The 24,260-nt window shown below is 43.9% G+C and overlaps 2 protein-coding genes across 7 annotated transcripts in view; one reads left to right on the top strand and one right to left on the bottom strand.

Moving 5' to 3' along the window:
* Positions 1–166: 166 nt before the first annotated feature.
* On the bottom strand, positions 167–16,809 carry Tmem175 (transmembrane protein 175). Of its 4 annotated transcripts, none has more exons than XM_055611655.1 (13): positions 16,592–16,809; positions 16,328–16,421; positions 11,234–11,269; positions 9,772–9,973; positions 9,554–9,592; positions 7,307–7,404; positions 4,971–5,022; positions 4,667–4,702; positions 4,069–4,152; positions 3,593–3,757; positions 2,550–2,628; positions 2,137–2,272; positions 167–985 (listed from the first exon to the last, which is right to left on the bottom strand). In XM_055611655.1, exons 4-13 carry the CDS (start codon positions 9,943–9,945, stop codon positions 322–324), a joined length of 1,527 nt encoding a protein of 508 aa, XP_055467630.1. In that variant the 5' UTR covers positions 9,946–9,973; positions 11,234–11,269; positions 16,328–16,421; positions 16,592–16,809; the 3' UTR covers positions 167–321. The 4 variants fall into 4 exon arrangements, with proteins under 4 accessions (XP_055467630.1, XP_055467632.1, XP_055467631.1 ...); XM_055611657.1 differs by having other exon boundaries at positions 7,307–7,401; XM_055611656.1 differs by lacking the exon at positions 16,328–16,421.
* Positions 16,810–16,865: 56 nt separating this feature from the next.
* The window catches only part of Gak (cyclin G associated kinase), a 59,124-nt gene continuing 51,729 nt past the window's right edge, over positions 16,866–24,260 (top strand). For all 3 annotated transcript variants that reach the window (XM_055611640.1, XM_055611641.1, XM_055611639.1), the window contains exons 1-4: positions 16,866–17,104; positions 21,027–21,088; positions 21,876–21,935; positions 22,587–22,701. In XM_055611640.1, the coding sequence (XP_055467615.1) occupies positions 16,960–17,104; positions 21,027–21,088; positions 21,876–21,935; positions 22,587–22,701 (382 nt within the window). In that variant the 5' untranslated portion in view covers positions 16,866–16,959. The remainder of the gene's footprint in view (positions 17,105–21,026; positions 21,089–21,875; positions 21,936–22,586; positions 22,702–24,260) is intronic.

Below are 24,260 nucleotides of genomic sequence, written 5' to 3'. Positions count from 1 at the left end.
TGTGCTGCTACCTTAAAGAAGACCTCAGTGACAGCCCCAAGTGGCTGGTTCAGGTAAATTCCTCTGGCACTGCTGGGGTCAGGGAGGTAGAAAGAAAAGTAAATGGATAGAAGCAATAAATTGAGTTCCCATGAAACCCCTCACTGCACAATGTAAACACCGTTCATACTCTTGAAACAGATCTTGATGTTCCACAAGTTAAACAATACCCAGGCCAATAAATCCATAGGCCCAGTGCACAACAAACTTCTACTGAGACATCTCCATAGGACCCTTTTCAGTGTGCACCTAGGATGGGCTGGTGTGGCTTTCTTGGCATTATCAGGGACCAGGCAAGAGCTGGGACTGTGCCTCAGGTTCACCCTGGCCTGGTTGAGGATGCTCTGTCCAGAAGTCCCATAGGACTTGAAGGCCTGCCAGGGCAAGGCGCACAAGGAGACGGAGAAGCAGGAAGGCAAAGGGCACTGCAATCTGCATGAGGTGAAAGATGGCTGTGCTGAACCGGCTCAGTAGGCAAGTGGCAGCAAAGGCCAGCAGGCTGGCACTGGGGTACAGAGCAAGCTTGGCAAACATGAAAGCATGCTCCTGCCCATCAAATCGCACAGCTGGCTGCAGTGTTTCTGTCTGATGCAGCAGGGCTGCAGTCCAGATGGCAAACTGGAAGATGCTGGCAAAGAAGATGATAGCACAGCTGACACGCACACGCTCAAGTTCATCACGGGGTTGCCGGGCAAATGCTGAGGTCTGCTGGTAGGCCAGAGGGAGGCCACCCACAAAGGCCAGCGACAGTATGTTGAGTAACCCCATGGTCTGTGTAGTTTTCCGGACATGTAGGAACAGTGAATGGTGGGCAAACCAGAGAAGACCCACTGTGGCGAAGGAGCCGAAGTAGGCCAGGAATTGTGGCCCATATGCACCCAGGGCAGCCACAAGGCTACCACTGAATTTCTCTTGCACATCCTTGGGGTCCGGAACGTTGTCCTCACTGGGAAGTATGAAGAGACGGCATTTGTAATAGCCTCCCAGAGAGAATCAGAGGGGTAGACCAAGCATCATAAAGTAAATTTGAGAATGATTGTGATCTCCAGCACATAAAAATGTTCCCTATGTGCTACTTACATATATTTAGCATACTAAACAGTTACTCAAAATGCAAATTTAACCAGACCTGAATATTCTTTGCCGACCGGTGGCTCTATCTGACAACCAAGAATTGACAAATAGCTCTGGTAGGTGGGCCAGAGCCAGCTCTCTGAGGGTAGGATACCTATTGGAGAGATTCCCCACAGCTATCCTGAATCTTGCAGGCAGTGTTGGAGCACAGAGTCAAGGGATGGGAAACCATCACCTGGACATGAATGACAGGACATGCAAGTACCTACTACTTTTTCCAAATCAACCAGAAGGAGGGACACAGGGTAAGGGCAAGAAAGAGAACCTAAGGGCTGTCACACTGTTGAGACTCCAGCAGAAGGTGACAGCCATCTCTTGGCTAGAATTCCTGCCCTAACTATAGACTTGGCCCTATTCAGCCCTGGCTGCAGAATGGAAGCAAAAGCAGGTTGTTCTGGAATATTCTTTAAATCTAGGGCCCCAGGAAATCAGGTACTGATGAATATTTACTTCTAGCTTATAATAATTCACAAATATAGTAGAAAAACCTATTCAGAAGTATCAGGAGAATCATAGTGTTAGATTCAGAATCTAAAACCAGAGTTGTGACATGTTTAATATGGCTGAGGAACCATAGGCTAGAGGAGGGCACAGGGCTTAAAAAAAAAGGCAAAGGAGACACTTGTGAATAAAAGTGACCGCTTAAACTAGAGTCCAACAGTACCGTGCCAGAGCAAGGCCACATGGAAGAGCCAGTCCTAACAATACAGAGGGGGATAAGGCCTAAGGGTGCTGCCTGAATATTTCTGGGATAGAAAGCACAAGGAGCCTTGGAGAAGTCACTGTCCCTGACACTTGTGCTTTCAGGCTGAGCGGAACTGGAATGAGAGACCTTTGGTGCAGAGGGAGCCTGGGGAGGCTTGTGCTGAGTAAGACCTTTCTGTAGTTTCTAAGGACAAGACTTTCTCAAAGACATACCAACACCTGGAAGATGGGCCAAAGCAGCAGAGTTGGGGTCCTCACCAGATATCCAGGATGAGGAGTGTGGCCACGATGGCATAGACGCCGTCACTGAAAGCTTCCACCCTCTCTTTGCTGAGGGGTGCATGCAGGTCAATACTGAAGGGCTCCACGTTGTGAGCGGGAGACTCTCTGTGGCCTGTGGACATGTCAGGAGAAGAAATTGACCTAGAGGGGGAACTATCAGGCCAGTGTGGCTCTAACTGGCCTCTTATCCATGGGGCCAGGAATATACAGGACAGGAGGGGAAATGTGCAGAGATACTTAAGGGGCAGGAAGCCAAGGGCCCAGCAACCCACTGCCAGATCTGGGCTGAGCCCAGGAGGACAAGCCCTGAGCCATCACACACTGAGGTAGCCTGAAATCTGGTGTAACCTTCCAACATGCTTATGGTAGTGCTGTGCATGGTCACCTACCCATAAACTTGTCTTTGCACCAGGCGGTAGCCTTGCTGAGGTGAGGGAGGAAGATGACAGCCACCATCAGCAGGTAGGACTGCAGGAAGAAATAACACGTCAGGGTGTTTCTGTGGGGGTGGAGGCTGCTCACACCTCAAGTCTGGTCCCACTCTTCTGCCCCAGAGGGATGGACAACAGGAGTAACCAGAGAACTGTCCTTTATGGAAGTGAACTGTGTGTAAGGGCACAATCCCAAAAGGAAGGACTACCAGAGGGGAGATACCAGTCATGTACTTTCTAAGAGTTTGGTATAACACATAATGAATAGCAACAGCTCAATAGCAAAAGGAAAGCATTCCAACCAAGAAATTAATGGCAATGAACTTGTGTGTGAGCTTCACCTGTGTGTGAGCACCCAGTTGAGGTCTGCTTGGCTAGATGCTTCTATACAGTGCTCTGCTCTGTTCCAGTTTATAGTCTCTGAGTCCCCTGGGTCCCACCTACTCAGCTGGTACCTTATCTGCTCACAAGAAGCAGATAACCTGCCAGGACTTTCAGGATGGCATTTGCAGCAATCACAGGCCTTCATCTCTAACTGTTTGAAACCTGGAATGACCCTGAAATGCTTACCAAACATTTATTCATGACTTATTTAATTTTAGTTCAGTAATTATTTTTGTTTGTGTACATGTGTAAAGGTGCTCATGTACTACATGTGCATGTGAAGGTCAGAGGGCAACTTAAAGGAATCGGTTCTCTCCTTTTATCATGTATATTCTGGAGATGAAACTCAGGTAATTAGGTTTGACGGCAAGTACCTTTGCCAGCTGACCATCTCAGCAGACATTGAAAATAACTAGCATTTGTTGTTTTCCATAGTTCTTAGGACGCTTTGATTTATAGTTCAATGCATTTTCATAGTACTTATGTTGATCCTGCTCAAGCCAGCTTCCACAGCCTATTCTGAAAAAATTGTTTCAGCATTGCCTGTTCTTTCTCCTATTAGCGGTACTTCATCTTTTTCAACTGGGCTAAGACTCCCTCAGATTCCCAGCACTCACCAAGGGGAAGAAAAAGAGGGAAAAGACGGCTGCAACAAAACACAGTGCTGGGCCACGGAGGACTACGTGCAGGATGTGTCTCCGGGACAGGGCCCTATATGTAGAGTGCTGGATCTGTGGATTCAACAGATGTGGAAAGTGGAAGGCATACCCCACAATCATTGCCTGTGGTAAAACAAACAAACAAAATAGGCTATAGAACATCATCAACAGGTAAGAGGTAGCACGACCCCCAGTTAACCCTTGAGCCAAGATACACATTTTTAGGGGTCAGGAGCAAGAACATCCCTTCTAGACAGCCTCCTGTGCTGGTATGTTCTGGGAGTGTGGGGTGAAGAAAGCAGTAGAAACTCTCATTCTATTGTGTGACTCTAAGGCCCTGGGTAAGGCCTGGGCCACTTGAGATACAGGTCAGGATACTGGCACTTGGCCTGCATACCCTATGGCAAAAGTACACCCATACCTTGTGTCCCTACCTGCACAGATCCAATGGCAATCACACACATGCAGAACAGGAAGATGCCCAGGGGCACATCAGGGAACGTCACCATTAGAGAAAACTGTCAAAAGAACCCCCCAAAACCCCCCAAAGGCTATCAGACCTAGGTTCTGAGATGGTGTATAATGAGCTTCCCTGTCTCTGTACTGGGCACTGAGCAGAAAACTGGTGTGGGGACAATGGTGTGGGGTTAGAGATGGGCATATTGGGCCCTCCCACAGAGCAATCCTACTCACTGCCTCAGGCCTTTAAAGCCAGTGTCATTAATCTCATGTAAATTCCCCCAGTGCATTACAGCCCTGTATACTTGGACCAATGGCCTGTCTCAGAACTCTAAATGCTTGTTGATCTGCTAGTATGGGTTATGGAGAGAGGCAGGCAGGAACAAAGGGCATCTTGTGTCCTCTGCCTCCAGCAGCCCTACGCTCCTCTCCTCTACTCAGCCTCAAGCATTAGTTCCCTTGAACTCTCTCTCTATTCTAGCCTGCAGCCCGGGGAACCGTGGCCTGCATTTCTGAGGACTGTCACACATAGGCATGCCCAGTGAGGTGTGCAGGGTGATGATCATTACTCACTGTGTAGGGCAGAAGGGTGATGATCATCATACAAGCCTGTAATGAAGGGAGAGGGGGGAAGTCAGTTACCAGAGACTCTGCTGAGAAAGAAGGGGCACTCCAGGAAGGCAGCAATACATCTATAGGAGTTGTGGGGCTAGACCCAAGAAGCCTGTGCCCTGTCCTGGACAGATGGACCCATGGGCCATCTGAGGAGCTTCCAGGAATGGACAGAATCCAGGCTGTGGGAACCTATACCTTCTCCTACCTTTCAGGAGGGCTAAATCATGACTAAGCTAATTTTTTCAAAACAACAATAACTCACCAGGTTGAGCAAGGCAAGTGTATCATCTATTTTCCCAACAACCTGGAACAATCTAAAGTTAGGAAAAAGAGAAGAGGGGTCATCATTCAAATATGGCTCCACAAGATTAAAATTAAAATGTATCTCCCACAGTATTTTCTAGCTAAAATCATTGATGATGTCACTCTTGACCAAATTTAAGATACTACCTAGCGGGACTGATGATAGGTAAAGGTGTTATCAAGCCTGAGGATTTGAGTTTGATCCCTGCACCCACATGAGGGGATGAGAGAACCAAATTCTACAAGTTATCCTCTAATTTTGGTGCACCCACATGTATACACTCACACATTGCACAAAATAAAATGCACTTTGTGAAAAAATGTAGACACTACCTAGTGTATGAAAGTCAGAAAACTCGAAGAAAACATAGCTTAAGTGGGAACACACACACCTTTCTAAACACTCTCCCTTATCTTTGAGAAACAGTCTGTAGAACCCACCTGTACAGTTACAGCTCTTATTGATAGTCTTTTCATACAAAGGCTTGAGAAAGACTTCTGTACAGAGGTAGAGGATTTTTAAGGACTAGCAGGGTGGCTGTGAGCATCATGCCCCATGAGCTTTGTCCAGCCACACTTTCTGGGAATCAGCATCTGGGAATGTGCAGCCAGAGCACTACCATGCAATACATTTGTTTTTCAGACATTATGTCTAAAATCCATTTTGAAGAAAGAAAATCTTTTCTTATTTTTTTCTAAAGATGTCTCATATTGTACCTGTTGGAAGTTATTTAACAGAGATTTTGTATAGAGATACAGTGTAAATAGAAAACAAAATGGAGCACCACCCTTCTTGGAAATATGAGCATAGGCTGCCAAGAATCCTAAAACCTCCTGTCTTGCCTGGGCCCCACAAAAGGACTGCCCCCAACACTAACAGTAACTGCCAGACCACAGCTCAGGCGCCACTCACCCAACTCCAAGCACATGGCCTTCTTTTGGACTGGACTGAGCTAAACTGTCATCCTCACTCTAGGCAACTACCTCTTGCTCATGGCAGTGACACAAGCCCATTTGCGATTAAGTCTTCATTAATAAGCCAAATAGAAGGAGCTGCAACTCTAGAGACAGCGGTTTTGCTGGCTAGTTGCTGGCATTAAGCTCATGTCTACAACTGAGCACCCAAAGCAGGATGCAGAACAGATCTATGAAGTTCCTCACAGACTCCCTAGGCCCCATAACCCACTCTTGCTGTGCTCTTGTGGGCCCCTGCTGAATGAACCATGAAGCTGGTATAGGAAAGGTTGGCTAAATTTGTAGGCCAACTAGCACCCACCAAGCTGTGAGCCTCTTGAACATTCCATAAACAAGGAAGACCAAAAAGATAAGCCTTCCCAGTTCTTAAAACATTTATTACCGCCATCTTTCTGAGAACAAGTGTGTAACATGAAACATTCTGCTGCACTTTTAAATAGCAGTGAACCGAATACATGCCTTTAATCCCACTCAGGAGACAGAGGCAGGAGGATCTCTGAGTTCAAGGTCAGTCTGGTCTATTGTATAGAGTCCTCTATCCCCCTCTCCCCCCCTCTCTCACAAACAAACACAGAGAGAGAGAGACAAAGAAAGACAAAGAGAGAGAGAGAGAGAGAGAGAGAGAGAGAGAGAGAGAAAACAATAAAATGTTTACTAGGATCTGAGTTTTCCCTGCACCCTAGCATTCTCTGAAGAGTATTTCCTTTGAATATGTTAATCTGCAGATAGGAATGTACACCTACATGCCCAACTATGTTTATGGAAGCCTCCTGTCTCCCTGCCTGCCTGACATTCAGTGATCAGGGGCTCATGCAGCTATGGAGCCCTGTGCCCTGGGGTCCTAAAAAGTTCTGTCTTCCTTAGGACAAAACTCAGACATCAGAATGTAATCTGTAGGCTCTGCTTCCATTCAGGGAAGGGTTTATGGTTGCCTTAAGACATAGCCATTAAGCTTGCATTCTTCACTGTCATGTTCTATTCTGGCCTTCCAATGGCTCTAGCAGGTAGATACTTTTCTGCTTCTCCTAACAGACAGGAAAAAGAGGAGGGTGGTGCTATGGAGCCAAGTCTTCTTTGGAGCAAGCCTGACCATGCTGTACTGTCCTGAGAATAATTGTGAGTGACAACCAGAGGCCAGGATGGGAAGAATTAGCTCCCCTGAGACACAACATGTAAACCAAGGAGCCCACAGACACCAGGAACAACACATCTCTGCAGTACTGTAGCAGTCTACATCCTTTGTCTACCTTGAGTGAATCCTGACAACAAGGACTTTGTGTTACATTTTCTGACTTTCATACACTAGGTCTGACTCCCTACCTGGTATGTGCTGTCCAGGCCACAGTTACGATTAGAAATGTCATGAGGTAAACAGCAATCCTAGTTGCTAGAAGTTTCTGTATACTTTTGTCAAACTGCTGTATAAAAAGAACACCGCTATTAGAACAAAGTAACACATGTGACCCAACAGTGGTCATTTCAATGGCAAGACTTTTGACAGTGAAGCATTTAGGAATGTCCCCAGTCTGTGTCTACTCTGAGTCTAACCTCATTTCTACTATACTTCCCAACTCCACCCTCAAAGGTGTTTTTTGAAGGCAGTTTTCCTAAAGCAATAGATTCCCTGAGTGTCACAGAATGACATCATTGCCTCAAGTGGCAAAAAGTCCTGGTTGTCAGCAGGCTTGCTGTCTGGGGAGAGTCTAATCATATCAACAGCCACAGCATAAGTAATAGAAAGGAAAAGGTACATAGTCCTTTTATAAAGTCATTAATTGCTTGCTAAAGCATTCATCTTGGGGTGCAAGTTCCAATATATGAATTTTAGAGGGACACAGACATTTAGGCTATAGTAAGATTAGACCCAGCATAGTCATGGACAAGGACACTTCTGAAAGTCCCCAATGAGAAATTATAAGCAAAATGGGTCTGCCATAGATAAACACTACACAAGGGGTTGTGGCTAGAACAGACTGAAAAGAATCCTCAATCAAGGCAGAACTCTTTCATGAGAAGAGGGGTTTATGCTTTTTAAAAATGCTCAAATGGACTGGTTTTCTGGCTTCATAGGTTCTTTTTGTGCAAGCATTCCTTTGGACTTGAATTTTCATTTCAAAATCATCCTATCAAATGTCCTCACAAATCCTTGACGTGTGTGTGTGTGTGTGTCTCTCTCCTTCCTTCCTCTCTCCAGTACCTCAGGGCATATGCCACTGAGCTATACACTCAAATTTCTTTCCATTTTTGGGGTTTTGTTTTGCTTTTGTTTTTTGAGACAGGGTCTCTCTACATAGCCCTGGCTATCCTGCAATTCACTATGTAGACCAGGCTGGTCTCGAACTCACAGAAATCCACTTACCTTGTCTCCCAATGCTGGGATTAAAGGTGTGCACTACCACACCTGGCCTCCTCTTACTTTTTATTTTGTGACAGGGTTTAAGTTACCCAGGCCTTGAACTTGGAAAGCTCTTGCTTCAACCTCCACAGCAGCTATTGTTTATAGGCAATTTGCCACCAGGCCTGGAAGTTAAGTCCTCTTTTTAAAATACCAAGCAAGCCTGACTTGGATTTCCAGAACCCAAGGTAGAAAGAGAGGACTGATTTCTGAGAGTTATCTTCCGCCCTCCACACACATGCTGTGGCATATGTGCCTACACTTTCACAACAGTCAAGTTTTACAACCTAAAAAACTATAACCTCATGCAGGCTAGGCAAACAACTCTACCATTAAGCCATATCTAGTCTCTATGCTTTTTAATTTTATTTAGGTTTTTTTTGGTGACAGGTTCTCACTATGTAGCCTTGACTAGCCTGGAGCTTACAATGAAGACCAGCCTCTAGCAGGTACTTTCCCATCAGAACAGCTCTGAGTACAGCACAAATGTAGTCTGATGCTCAGCTCTCTGAAAGTTTCATTTTCATCATAACACTAACAGCAGTGCTGTAACCACAGTTGAAAAAAACAAAAACAAAACCTTCCCAAAGATCTTCCTTGCAGCTTGCAGGTATGGCCAGAGCCAGACCTCACGGTTATGGGGCCAGCTGAGTAGAGCTTCAGCCTCCTTCAGGATGCATAGCACTCAAGAGGCTTGTATGCTGACATGCCACTCACATGAAATGAAACCAAGAACGGTACCTCAGTTCTGTCCAAGTCTCAAAGTTGTTTCACAAAAGAACTACATGTAGCTGACTCAAAAAAAAAAAAAAAATTCCATAAAGTTGGATATAAATGGAAATTCTTTCAAAAAAAACTCTTTGTTACCCATACAGGATGGCTTGGTAGAAGTCTGGGGTGGACATGCTTCCCACCCCCTCTCAGTGGAGTATATCACTACTTGTCCACCTATCTAGAAATAAAGCCTCTTTTGGCAGAATCTGTACTTGAGCCCCAAAACCACCACCACCTGCTCTGAGTACATATCTGGCCAGGAAGAAGCACAGATGTCCTGCCCTCTCAATAAATACCCTGCCTTGAGCTTTGCTGCCTGCAGATTTGGAGGTTGGCTCCTCAAGTCCAGGCCACGTTTTCTTACTGGCCCACTGTATAAGCCAAATTGTTCCTGTTACCTGTTCTGGTGAGATCTCTGTGTGAGTCACAGGCAGGATCTAAAGAAACAAAGACAAAATAACCAAGAGATACTTCTTGGGCTGAGGAGATTCAGAGGCAGAGAGTATGTGGTCTCTTGAGCACTGCTGGACCCCCCCCCCCCAGCCCCATGAAAGGCTTGGGCATTTGAGGCTGCTGCAGAAAGAATGGGTGGGTTTAAGGTGGGCCCCACACTGACCATGACAGTCGCGATGATTGACAGCAGTGCATCACTGAAGCCCAGCATGCGGTGGGAGCTCTGGGTCCCTTCCTCGTCTCTCCTTAATAGAGATGAGTCTCCCTCGTCTCTCCTCAATTGAGATGAGTCTCCCTCGGAATCCACCACCTGCTCCTGGGTCTGGGGCCTGGACATGGTGAGGCCACGGAGTTGTCACAGCAGCCTGGAGAGAAGTATAGCTCTGAGCATATCAGAGGTGGCCAACCCTGTGGACTTCAGCCATTTCACTGCAGAGACAAAGGCTAGGTATGGGGACAAAAAGCAAGACACTTCACAAGGTTACCCCTCCAGATTTCTAGCCACAGGCTATGAATGTCAGCATCAGACTCATCAGTGAGCTCTGCGATGGGACTTTACATTCACTGTCTCAGTGGGAAAGCACTGACGATACAGGTTAGATATTCAGCATATCATAATACCAAGAAAGGTCTGAAACCTGACCCCAAGTTTCCCCTCAAAGCTGCTTTGTCAGGCTTGAGTTAGCATATCTCCTGGCTAATGAGGCCAGGACTTCCTCAGCTCACAGCGTCTGGGATGATTTTAAGTTTTTCCAAAAACAATTTTGGGTAGACCAGTGAGATGCCAACAGAAACATTCTCTGAGGAAGAAAGATATTTGTGCCCCAAGAAGCAAAGGAGGAAGTATTGTCCTAAATTCCATCTGCACTGAGAACTGCTCTGCAGCTACAGGAAATGGAAGGGGGACCACTAGAGAGTGTTTTCCAACTTCCCACTTACAGCCGGGGAGAAGTGATAGGAGGTGGCAAGGATGGACAGTAGGCTGAAGCTGTGACTAGGGGTGAGGCAGAGTATATCTGCCCAGGCAGGATACAGAGTGTTCCCGGGAAGCAGGTCCTGAGACTACAAGAGGAAAGCTGGCGCTCTGGGTCGACGGCACGTCAACAATATAAATGTACCCTGCTTTAGGCATGTTTACTGAGACGGGGAAGGACAGCCTCAGGCAGCAGAGGTGAGGAAGGAGGCAGTGAAGGAGAGGACACTATGGAGTCACCAGCACAGTTAGGGAAATGAGGTTGTAAGGCTGTAAGTCAGGAGTAGAAGGCAGTGGTACTCCCTGGGATGATGGGAAGATAAAAGCCAGGATCCTTGGAGAGTGAAGCTTTAAAATGGGTGGTCACAAGCACAAGCCCTTTAGCAGTGTAACAATGTCAATATAGAGCATGACTGGGCTTACTCTGAAGAGGACGCTGCTGACCTAACACCCATATCACATAATCAGAAGCATGTGGGTAACGTGGCATGCTGCCCTAGGAATCAAGCATAGGCTTTCACCAAGGTGATATATTAAAAAAAAGAAGCCAACTAGCAATTTACAGATAGGAAAAAAAAAAAAAAAGAGTTGTAAACAAACACACACACACACATCATTCAGGCTGAATATAGCTCGGTGGGAGATAGCCTACCTTACACATCTGATTCCCTGGGTTCTATCCCCAGCACTGCAAAAGAAATAAAGAAAAGTCAACTTCACTACTAATCAAGGAAACACAACTGAAAGCAGCGACGTAGCAATTAGGATGAACAAATCCCCAGTCAAGAGCTTGCCAAGATACGGGAAGGACACTTGACATAGGGAGCAACAGGGGGCTCCTTTGAACAGGCGATTAACAACAAATCCGGAGGAGCAATGAATACCTTCACAGGGCAGCAGAATCTGAGGGGACATGACTGGATTCTGCACTGAAGCAAGGTTTGTTACAACAAAAAAGTAAAAATATGACTTATTATTAAGGATTAATGTTGTGAGGACACACGCGAATCCAGAGAGATAAAATTAAAACACAATGCTGAGAAGAAAAGAAAAACAGCAGTTACAAAAAGGTAAGTTGTCATCGTCCTTGTTTGTAACAATAAAAATACATATGACAAAAAAACAAAAAACAAAATCAGGTTTATTAGCTCCAGGTTAAACATGTGGTACCTGGATGGCAAGGGCAGGCACAGGTAGCAACATGGCTTTTGTGAAAGCCTGTATGCCAAAGTACTAGAAGCTTAGAAGGTCAGAACACAGACTCAAAACTGAAAGGTATATCCAAAGATGAGACTACATCCCAAAGACTTCTACATCATCTTAGAACCTAGAACAACTCCTGAAGACTATGCTGTAGCAAGTCCTGGAACCTTAGTACAATTGACTCCATGATGGAAATATCATTCAGACCATAAAAGTTAGCATGTAGATAGCACCACCAGCCAAAACTAAAACAAAGACCTAACCTCTCAAAGCCCATAGTACAGGAAAGTCTCTGAATATACTAATGTTGCTTTTAGGCTTCTGTAAACCTGCTTTTGGCTAACTGCTCTTATTACATGAAATATGTCAACCCAGGACACAGTTTTGTGCTTAAAAACCAACCTTGAGAAGGGATTGAGGCTACAATGGGATCCCAAACACCCAGTGTAGTCATTGGCTCCTTATTAAAGACTTTCTATTGGCTTAAAACCATGTCTGAGTAGTCCTCTCTGATGGATACCCTACAACAATGAAAAGTTAAGAAGCACATTTCTTTACATATGTTCTTCCTCCAGTCTGGCCTTTTTATTCCTTCAATAAGGTTTTGTTTTGTTTGTTTTGTTTTGTTTTTTTGCATAGGATCTCACACAGCCCACGGTGACCTTAAAATTCCAGAAGTAGCCACTCCTGATCTTCCTACTTTAGACACCTGAGTGCTGAGCTTACAGGTATGTACCACCATGCCTGGCTTTTCCCCATAGAATTTTAAAGCAAGTTTAGTACAAAACATAGGGCTCCTTTACCCGCCTTCACATTTCATCTGATTGACATCTTGCATTAAGGTGACCTATTTGTTACAATTGGCACAATACTGGCACATCATTAAAAGTCCATAGTTGACATTATAGTTTATTATGTTACACACTGAGAAATGTGTGATAACATATACCCATCTTTTTGACATTAGACAAAATATTTTCACAATCCTAAAAGTCCTCTATGCTTTACCTATTGTGTTCCACTCTCTCATGCCCTCTTCTTCCATAATCCCTAAGCAACCACTGGTCTTTTTTTTTTTTTTTGGAGGTGGGGGAGGGGGTCTTCATGTCTCCAGAATGTCATGTAACTAAAATTATAATACAGACTTTTCAACTTTCTAGCTGAAAGTCATCAGTGGCAAAGTTTAGGAATCCTGACACATAATTATATCATATAAAAATATGCATTTTAGTTATTCCTTTTCAATGTGGTTGCTTTTTATTTCTTTTTCTTGGCTCATCACATTGTTTACTATTTCCAATACAATGCTGAATAGAATGAGACCAACCTTGGCTCACTGATCTCTGGAGTAAAACATACGGTTCTATTATTATGTATGATGACAACTGTAACTTCTTCAAAGATGCCCTCAAAATGTTTCAGTTTATTCCAGTGTGCTTGTTTTCTTGAGATTTTTACAATGATGTATGTGCAATATGTATGAAAGGCCTGTAGATGCCAGCAGAGGGTATCGGATCACCTGAAGCTAGAGGTCAGACAGTTGTGAGCCATTTCTGACACTCTGGAAGGGCAGCCCACACTTAATTGGTTTTTTGTTTTTAAATCAGGAATGGATACAAGGTTTTGTTGAACACTTTTTCTTTATCCACTGAAATCACCTGTTTTATTTTCTTTGTGGGAGGGTGCCAGTTGAGACAGGATCTCTCTATGTAGCCCTAGCTGTCCTGGAACTTGCTATAGATCAGGCTAGCCTCGAACTCACAGAAACCTAACTTCTTCTGCTTCTGAAGTGCTATTATTAAAGGTGTACCTCACTATGCCAGGCTATTTTGTTTCGTTCTTCACTTTTTAGTAAGCATAAATTAATTGGTCAAAATTTTAAATACAAAGTCAACTTTTTATTCCACAGATAAACCTCAGTAGGTTTCGATAAAATTTTCGGAAATGGGCATTTTATTGGCTGAACATTTTCAGTCCCAAAATAAAAAGCCTGAAGCTCTTTGAAAACCATCGTTGGCACTTAAAAAGTTTTGAAATCTCAATTAAGGATGGTCAACTTTTACTGTTAGACTTAATTTGCTAAAACATATTTTAAAGGATTTGTTTTTAATGTATGTTCATGAAATACATTAGCTTGTTGCTTGTAATATAATGCTTTTGTCAAGTTAGGGTACCAAAATAATGCTGTTGGGAATGAACTGAGAAATACTTCAATTTTCTGTATAACTTCATGTAGATTTTTAATGTTTTTAATTGTTTGGTGGATTCCCAGTAGAGCCATGTAAGTCTGAAATCTTTGAGGGATTTTAATCTAGAAAATGAATGTTTTAACAGATACAGAATTGTTTAAGTTACCTATTTCTTCTTAAGTAGACTCAGTTTGTACTTCCAATGAATTTATTTACTTAGACTAAATTGAATTCATTGGGAAAATGCTCATAATAGTATCTGGTTCTTCTTTCAGTAGATATTTCCCTATTTGTGATCTCAGTAAGTTTTGTTTTTCTTACTCAATTTGGTCAGTGACTTCTAAGTTTTACTGGCCTCAAAAAAATCAGCTTTTGTTTCATTGATTATCTGTTGTTTGTTTCACTGCATTTTGCTATTTATATTCCTTCTTTAAACTTTTTTTGGGTTTCATCTTATCTGATTTTTCTAGTTTTTTAAGATGAATACTAAAATCACTGATAAGTGATCTATTTCCTACTAATAACAGCATCCCATAATTCTGAAATTATTTTGAAATAATTCTGTATTTTCATTTTCAACTAGTTCAAAAAAACTTTTTTGATGACTTCTTTGACACATAAAAGGAAGCTAACCATTCAGAACACTTTACACATTGCTACTTTCTAGTTAAATTCATTGTGATCAGATAACATACTTGTTTCATTACCCAGATGTTCCAGGTTAGTAAATATTCTTTACACACTTGAAAAATATGTGTATTCTGTTAATATTATAGGGACTGCTCTATAAATGTTCATTAATTCAAGATCGTTGACAGGGCTATTCAAGTCCTCTACATTCTTGGTGATTTTCTGGGTACTTAAAATTTATTGAGAAAATTATCTCAACAACTTCCAATTTGTCTCTTTGTACTTGTGGTTCCTAGCCTTTCAGTTAACGTATTTTATGGATTTGGCATTAATCCCATGTTTACAGTTATATACCCCTTGTTTTAAGTTGATTTTGTATGTGTGACTCTTGCCTGCATATGCACTATGTGCACCACACGCATGCGCAGTCCCTGCAGAGCTTTAAAGAGGGCACTGGATCCCCTGAAACTGGAATTAAATGGTTGTGAACCGCCATGTGAATGCTGGCACTTGAACCCCTAGCACTCTGCAAGCATTGAATACTCTAAACCAGCCCCTGATACATCCTTTTTATGACTTCATCCCCTCATCATTATAAAATACTTACTCTCTGGCACTATGCTTTACTATGAAATCTACTACAAGAGAATATGTTGGTGGAGTAAGAGCATAGCTTCAGTTTTAGATTTGCACGTGTTCCTAACACGGTGAGAGCAGGAGAAACTGTAAGACGCAAGTATGAGCTAAGATCTTCTCGGAGTCGCATCTACTACAATGCCATAAAAGTGATCTATGCTTATGAAATAATTAGTCTGAGAAGACTCTGCTTTCTAAAGTAATTACATGATTTAGAAATCTCCACTTGTCCTAGGTCATGCCAGCACAGAGTTTATGGCCTCAAATTTTATTATGCATTCTAGTGAAGTTACACATAATTATCATTATGCATTATTCATGAAGTTTCTCATGATGGCTGTTTTAGGTTCCTTGAACACTACCTTAGCCTTGGGATCCCTACTTTTTTCTTGCTTTCAGATTTTTTTTTCTTCTTCTACATAGTGAAATCTGAAGCCACCAAAAAATTCCTTCAACTTCACTCCAGTAAAAACATAAAGTTCCCTGCAACTACAAAAGCCCTATTTCCTCCCCTCTGCCTCTTAGAAGTGTTTCTGCTCATAAACAGTACCCTTTCTATGCAAAACTAAATATCCTATATCGGGATGTGACTCGATGCCCTACTATTCCAAAGGACAATACTCCTCCTACTATACTGGAAGCCCTTACTCCTCCATCCCCGCCCCCATCTGTTTTAGGCTGCCCAAATCTCCCCTCTAAGAACATGTTAACACCACACTGCTCTTTTAGTTCCCACGTTTTTCTCCACAAACCTCCTGAGTTACGCCCAGGTACCATCTCCACTTCATCAGCTCTTTATTCCTCTACTTGTGATCCACAGCTTTTGCATCAGCATTTTTATAAAACTACTGTTCACCTATCTCCTGCCTCACTGTGGCTAACGATCATCTTTCATTTCTTTTCTACTTGACTTTTAAGGGACCCAGTACTCTCCAAAGGTATCTTTAACAGCATGAAATTCTAGGACCGTTAAGATGTTGATTTGGGTTTGAGGATCCACTTTTTGATCCAAAACCACATACTCTATACAAGGGGCTTCAGGAACCACGGAGGTAAGGAGGCGGGCGGGGAACCCCACGACTTCTCACCTTCAGTGGACAGCTCTGGGTGGCTGTCATCACACAGGATTCTGGGTCCGGCACCACAAGTCGACTTTTCTACCCACGTTGTGAAGCTTCTTTCCTTTTAAAGTTACGTTTCTCAGTCTTAATGCTAGCAACTAGTTAATCCTCCCTCAACCCCGTGTGGGCCAAAACATAAAAACGGGTGTCTGTGCTTGTCTGCTAGATACCCTCTTCTCCTAAACCGGGAATTAAAGGAGCCTAGGGTGTGGGCTCCAGGCCTCGCTTTACCTTGAGGCGTCAGGCGCGAGCGGCGGGCTCTGGGACGGTCCGCAGGGCGCGCCCAACGTCCCGTGACCCTCCGGCCACCGAGGCCGGACCCGGGTCAGCGGAAGCAACCTGACGAGGTTAGGGTCAGGCGGCGACTTCCGCGCTTCCTAGGAGCTTGCAGTGCTTAGGGCCGCAGCTTCAGCGCCTGCGCATCCTGCTGTCTCTGCGGAAACACGCGCTTTTCCGCATGCTGCGTCGGGGCGGGACCGCGGCGTCGCGCTTTTACGTCACGGCGCGGGCGGAAGATGGCTGGGTTGTTCGCTCGCAGCAGCTGACCCGGCAGTACGGAGCTGGAGCCTGGCTCCCGCTGCCGCGGAGCGGCCGTCGCCATGTCGTTGCTGCAGTCTGCGCTGGACTTCCTTGCGGGGCCTGGTTCTCTTGGCGGAGCTGCCGGCCGTGACCATAGTGACTTCGTGGGGCAGACGGTGGAGCTGGGCGAGCTGCGTTTGCGGGTGCGGCGGGTCCTGGCCGAGGGTGAGGCGTAAGGCGTCGCCAGGCCGCAGCAGACAGGAGCAGCCTGGCAGGGTCGCTGCTGGGGTGTGGCTCAAGTCAGGGGCGCGAGGGTCACCGCTTAAGGCAGGGGCAGTAAGGAGGATCGTGTCAATTGTATGAGTCAAGTCTGGGCCCGAGAGCGTCACTGCTGAGGTGTGGGTCGTATCAGGGCCGCGGGGAGTCATCTCTCTGGGCCGGGTCAACAGGAATAGTCACCGCTGGGATGTGGATCAGGTCATCGCTGCGGAGGGATACTGCTGGGGTGTGCGTCAGGTCGGAGTAGGGCCTGGCCAGAAAGGGTAAGCACAGGGGGGCTGTGGGTTAAGGCCTCTGGAGGTGATTGCTGTGAATAGGTTGCTTCTGGGTTGAACACTTCCTGGTAGGTAGGTAGTACAAAGGTCATGCTAGCAGGTGGTTGTCCAGTAAAGGAGGCCTGGGACTGGAAGGACCATCTCTGTTCTGAGGCCAAAACAAGGATTTGTCTTGTTCGTATAGAGTACATCTAAAAGATTGAAATGTGGAGTCAGGAGGTAAGTAGTCACTCTGAGGTTATAAGCTGTTTTATTTTGTATCATATCCGGGGTTGCTCTTGCACCCGGGGGACTGTCTTGAGATGGCAGTGCTGTGTTGCTGAGTTCTGGGGAGCTCTGCAGTCTGTAGCAGTCCTCCCTTGCATGGTGAGGTAGAGGATAGCCTTAGTGTTTGCCTCATGTCTTTAATCACTCCGTATGTGAACTCTCATAAGTTACAGGAAGCAGAACCAGTCGATGTAACCTTTAAGAACCTGCTTGATAGGCAATTACTAGCCATATGTCTTGAAGTCAGTCTAGTTTGTAGCTTCCTCATACAGGATATGTAATCATCATGTGTGGAGTCCTGTTCTCCTGTGACCTCTCCCTTTTTTTTTTTTTTTAGATTATTTATTTATTTATTTATTTTGTTTATATGATGGTGTTTTGTCTGCCTGTGTATCTGGGTATCGTCTGTATGTACTGCCTGCTGAGACCACAAGAGGACATTGGATCCCCTGGAACTGGAGTTAGAGATAGTTGTTAACCCCTCTGCGGGTGCTGGGATGCCAATGCTGCCCCTTTCCTCTGCAAGAGCAACAGATGCTCCTCTGAGTCATTTCCTCAGCAACTGCCCTTTTTTTTGCCCATCAGTATCTAGATGGTCGAAAAGTGTGCCAGGTCTCACTAGCTGTGAAGTTTACCTGCTGAACAGTAATGTTCTGGAAAATTGGTTCAGGGAGAAGAGTGGCTTGACCCAGGTCTGAAGTAGCTCTCAGGATTATCTTGTTGGGCATGTCCACGTCATTTGTGTTTAGTGGGAGCAGGAAACTTGTTCAACATTCTTTACTATAGAAAGGCAAAGGTGATGTTTCGGTAGTCATTTTGTCATACATATTCTCCACTGTGGTTATAAATAGATCTGGGTGTGATTTTGGTAAGAAGACTCTGGTGCTTTTTTCTTCATAAATGGGTTTAGTACCACCACTGACAGGCTGATATATGATGTTCTCTTTCATCTATTGGAATAACAAAGATGATGCCAGATTGGTTTGTTCATTCTGAAGATACCAGGCAGTTGCCTTCATTTTTTCAAGAAATTCAACCCTGAACTGGTGGCACAGGCCTATAAATCTGAACTTATTGGGAGTTTGGGGCACAAAAAATTCACCTTCAGGGTCTGCCTGGACTTCAGATAGAATTCAAAGCCAATCTGGGCAGGTTAGTAAGATGCTGTCTCAAAAAGTGAAAATGGCTGGGAATATAGTTCAGTGATATAGCACTTGCTTAACATGTATGAGGCCCTGAGTTCAATCCACAAACCAAGTTGGAAAGAGAGAAAGAGAAGACACAGACTTGGTCTCCTTTCTTATAGAATGTAAAATAAGACATATATTCAGATACTGGAAGAAAAAGGCAGCTTGGTGTGGGGCAGTTCAGTAAATGATATGAATTCCAGGGTAGCTAAGAAGGGGTGAGTAGAGGATAGCTGTATACTGTACCCATCTGGCCAGAGAGCAAGCAGCCATCTTTGGTAGGACGTGGTCCTGATTGACAGGAGAGGAGATTTGTGCAAAGCAGGAAGCTTACCTAAGCCACACAGGACCCAGGATGAAAAACCAGGAAGTGTGGGCAGCCACTGTCTCTGTGCCCTCAGCTCTCTGGCCCAGCCAGGAATAAAAATAACCAGTGCAGTTGTAAGCCATGGTGATCTTCCTTTTACACTTAATGTGGTTGTTTAAGTTTTTGTTTTTTTCTAATTGAGACAGTAAGAAACGTGTAGTAGTTTATATAGATTATTTAAATGAGTTTCCTGAACAGCAACCATAGACCATGAGCCTGAAGTTGTTTTACAAGAATATGAGGCTCTTAACAACTTAAGAATTTTTCAGGTTCTAAAAGATGACCTTATATCATGGGATTTTCCCAGAGGGGCTGCAAAAAATGCTCTAGTCAAATACATTGCTGTGTCTCTAATTAAATGAATAAATATTCTCATTGTAGGCAAATTGCTTCTGTCAATTTATATCAGATTTTGTCACAGAGGAATTTATATTACACCAAGCTTTATTGTCATACAGTTTGTATAGTTTTTACTAATTTGATACTGGAGTGTAAAATATGTTGCTAGGCAGAACTATGAAAGCAGATAGCTTTTAAGAGGGCATGCAGTCTTTAGGAATTAGAATTGAGAAGGATAATGACCAACCATGTTGGAACCAAACCTGGGTCCTCTGCAAGACAAGCGTGCTTTTAAGTGCTGAGCTGTTTCTCCAGCCCCTGAGTTTTGTATCTTGTTTTTGTATCCTCTAGCTTTTCTAAATTAGTTATAGTTTGTTTGTTTCACCCTTCTCTTTCTTGGTGGGGCCATGTCATGGCTAGCATGTGGTCAGAGAATGGCTTGCAGCAGTTACTTCTCTCCTTCGATAATGCACATTCTAGGTATTGAACTCAAGTTGTCAGGCTTAATGGCAAGCTCCTATATCTACTGAGCCATTTTGCAAATCTGGCTTTTTTTCTTCTATTTTCTTATCTTCCCTTTCCCTCTATTCTCTTTTTTCTTTTTCCCTTCTCTCGTCCCTCTCTTTTTCTCACTTTTTTTTTTTTTGAAATTTCACCATATTTACTACATGAAAGATCATAATAATAAGCACATGATAAAAACACATTTACTTCTCTTGTGATTTGGGTGACTTTGCCTTTTCTTTTCCTTGTCTGATTGCATTGGCAAAAGGCCCTTGTATAATATTCAGTACCAGTAATGTGGATATACAGCTTGGCCTTCTTCCTGATCTCATTTTACTGCTAATACTGCTGCTTTTGGTCTTTTATGGACTCTTTATAAGGTTGAGGGAGTTTCTTGCTAGTCCGGATTTGCTGGCAGTTTTAAATTTTATGATGGGACTGTTTATTTAAAGGAAGCATTGGGAAGGCTGAGGTAAAGAATGTAAATTCAGAGCCAACATAGCAGCCCTGTTTTAAAAAGGCAAAACATCCCAAACTTACTAAGAGTTCTTTGATCAATTTTTATGAATGATATTACACTATTTTTTTTTCTCTTTGGATGTCAGGGCAGCACAATCTACTTTTTTTTCCTTTTTTTTTTTCTATTTGCATTAGCTTTCCTTGGTGTTTGATAACCCTAATAGAATTCATCAGTTTTACTTACTTTTCAGGATACTTGCTTTTTATTTTTCAGATTTCCTGTTTCTTGATGTGACTTATACTTCCCCTCCGTATGTCTGAGCAGAAGGGGTAAAGGGCTTTGACATAGAAATTGAGGTGCACTTTTTTGTAGAAAGCAGTACTATCCATGGCCAAAATTTGGTTTGTATTTTACTTAGCAAAGGTATTTCTAAGTCATAGCACTGACTGACTTTTTTTTTTTTTTTCAGGAGGGTTTGCATTTGTTTATGAAGCTCAAGATCTGGGAAGTGGCAGAGAGTATGCATTAAAGGTAATAATTAATGAATCATTTTAGGGGGATATTAGTTTATTGTAAAGATACTTTGAACTATTTTCAAGGATGCATCTCTATTATTCTATGCATTAGTCAGTTTGAGTCTCCTCCATGTTCTCAGGGCTTACTTTATGTTCACAACTCCAGCTTGAGGTTCAGGACTCTCTTGGGAGCTTCCTGTCCTACTGGGGAGCTGGTCAGCTTTGGACTGAGGAGTGGAATGACCCTCTGTGGATTTCATCCATTTTGCTCCAAATTTCAAATTTCAAAATGAGAGACCAGGAATTTGACGAGTTCAGAAGCCACCTACCAAATTTACTTTTAAAATGTCTGTAAATAAGATTAAAGTAATGTGTTGGGGGGGGATCTCTAGACCTTGATGCCTAGGTAGACTGCTCGGATTTTTATCCTGAGACATAGCAGTAGGTCCAGCCCTGCCTAATGGGCAAGCAAGTGGCTCCTCTCTTGGCAAGGGTGAGGCGTAGCCAGTGGACCTTTATAGCAGGATTTGTTTTGTCAGTCCTCATATGTTTGCCCGGTGTATACTCTATCTCCTGGATTGTCTTGTTTTACTCTGATCTACTTTTACTTTTTCTTGGGTCTTTGGAGTATAAAGATCATTCAGTGTTTCTAAGCTTCTGTCAGATCAGATGTTCAAATACAGGTAAATGGTGTACTGTGTAATGCTTGCTGAGACTACGTGTCCCTCAGACATAGTGCCTATATTCTCCAGGATGTTTTGTCTGTTAAGCAGAATTCAATCTCATGTGCTATTCCCTGACAGAGATTACTGTCCAACGAAGAGGAAAAGAACAGAGCCATCATTCAGGAAGTTTGTTTCTTGGTATCCTTTTCCTGGGACTCAGAATTACTGTCATCACTAGATGTGTCAGGCTTGACACAGTTACCGGGAGGCTCCTGTGATAACTTAAAATCAGCCTTTTGCTTTTAACAGACTACCTGTAAGACATTTCTCATGCAAAGGATTTTTCTCTGTTATTGTCGTAGTTGAAGTGGGAGTTTTCTAGGTGTTAGGAAGCCAGTTGCTTCCAGCCTTTAAGGTCTCCATGCCAAACAGACATGGAGGTCTGTTTGGTCATTTATCATAAGGAGAGCCCCGCTTTGCCCCTCTGTTCTTAGTCTCGGACTGCACAGGTGCTGCCGCATCAGCGCCTCGGTGCACGCTGGCGTACTCCTCACCCTGTACATGTGGCACATGACAGGGCTGTTCTTGCCCATTCTCTTCTACCACATGGGGAGGCAGGTAGAATTTGCTTCCCTTTCTTTTTGGGTTCTGTGCTATCTGATAGCCTAATGACTCTCTGAGTATACACACTCACTCCCTACCACTTCCTGTTGTAGAGCCCATATGTGCTGAGGCATAAGGCAATTTGAGTATCTTGATTTTGGTTTCTTAACACTTACGAATGTTTGTTTTTAAGAGCACAGAGTTGTGGACATATTTACTCACATTCTTCTTTAACAAGACATGCAGAAAAAACTTTCTGGCCACCCCAATATTGTCCAGTTCTGCTCTGCAGCATCCATAGGAAAAGAGGAATCGGACACTGGGCAGGCTGAGTTCCTCCTGCTTACGGAGCTCTGTAAAGGTAAAGTGCCTTGAAGTTTAAGTGCTTCCTGACATGTTTGAACAGTTGTTAAATACTCTGAAGATGTTCTAAAAATACTTTGGCTGAAAGAACCAGCCAGCTATCCACTGATCTTTATGTTGTTTGGAATATGCTTTTGTGTGCCCTTCATGGATTGTAGGTTCTTTTTCGTTTGTTTGTATGTTTTGAGAGTGTCTTACTATGTAGATCTGGTTGGCCTGGAACTTGCTATGTAGACCAGACAGAGATATTACCTACCTCTGCCTCCTAAGTGCTGGGATCAAAGGTGTGTGCTACAATGCCTAGCCTTAAGCTGCAGATTCTGAGGGGCAGGGTCTCATCATGTTTTTCTCCTAAAACAGGATGAGCAGGCATGCAATGGAACCTCAGTGTCCTCATATGTGAACTGGAAAAGATCAATACTGGCACATGAGTGTCAAGTCCTAAGGTAGTTGCAGAGAGTGTTTTGTTTTGAGAGGAATGGAGGAAGCCCTTAGTGAGCATGTGGCCTTAGCAAGGTCAAACATAAGAAAGCATCAGGAAGACTCTTTGATCCATTGGCAGGCCAGTGGATAGGGTATACCCTGGGTAGATCTCTAGGGACAGAGTAGATGTGTAGACAACTGGGCAAAGCTTGAGGCAAGCCTCCCTCTTACAGGGTGTCATATTGCATTCCTGTACTTCTAGCAGCGGGGAGTTGAACCCCCACTGGCTATGAAGTGGAATTGACAATTCAAAAGTAGCAAACTCCACCACAGATCTCTGCCGCTATCTGTCAAAATGCTGTCATTCCTAGTATGGTCTGAAGCGTGTGTTTCATATGATGAGGAAAAACTGTGGTATAGGCGGCTGCATGTGTGTTCACCTGAGCAATGAATAGGCCAGGAGGAACCAAGGAGCAGCAGGGGAGAATGAGGCAGGAGCCCATGGAAATAATCTTAACCCTGTTCGAGCCATTTGCCCATGAGCCAGTCCCTACTCAAGCGGTCATGAAAAACTATATTGTGATGGCTGGAGTGGGTGCAGACCAATGGGAGACAGATTAGGACAGAGAAGAAAGCTAGGGACAATGAGTGAATAGATTGGGAAAGGAGCAGAAATGGAATATCTATCTGATAGGGAGAGGTGTAGAGTGAGTGTATAGAAGCCACAAATGAGCCAGTAAGATCCCTCTGCCAAGTGGAAGGGGATAGGGATCTGTGCAGGTTACATGCAAGAGGCCGAATATGCAGTAGACTGTTTCCTCATGGCTGGAAGCCCTGGGATGTACTTGGGCAGGGCATTCTCCTCCAGCTGCCTTCACTTCTATCCTCATGTATCTGCAGGTCCCTACCTAATTCCTGTCAGTCTTACACAGCACCCTGGTCCACCCATTGGCAGTCATCCCACGGTGCAGAGAGAGCAGGAAGCTATGAAATCAGGAGCTGCCTGAGCTAAGGACTGAGGGGAGAGAGGTAGATTAACTACATCCCAATTGACATATATGCAGATAATTTGTTCCCTCAACTTTTTAATTCTAAAGTTTTACATTTATTAAAACCATAAAAGTTTAGTGGATG

Source organism: Psammomys obesus, unplaced genomic scaffold, assembly GCF_907164565.1.
Source record: "Psammomys obesus unplaced genomic scaffold, mPsaObe1.curated_primary_1811, whole genome shotgun sequence".
Classification (NCBI taxonomy): Eukaryota; Metazoa; Chordata; class Mammalia; order Rodentia; family Muridae; genus Psammomys; species Psammomys obesus.
This window is presented reverse-complemented; position numbering and strand designations above follow the sequence as displayed.

What these genes read in the sequence shown, in the direction of transcription:
- Tmem175 (XM_055611655.1), bottom strand. Translation starts at nt 9,945, where the DNA reads ATGTCCAGGCCCCAGACCCAGGAGCAGGTGGTGGATTCCGAGGGAGAC. An exon ending in CAGAGATCTCACCAGAACAG is followed by an intron (nt 7,405 to 9,553) that starts GTAACAGGAACA and finishes CTTTTTATACAG; the next exon opens with CAGTTTGACAAAAGTATACA. An exon ending in TTGCCATTGGATCTGTGCAG is followed by an intron (nt 3,758 to 4,068) that starts GTAGGGACACAA and finishes GTTTTACCACAG; the next exon opens with GCAATGATTGTGGGGTATGC.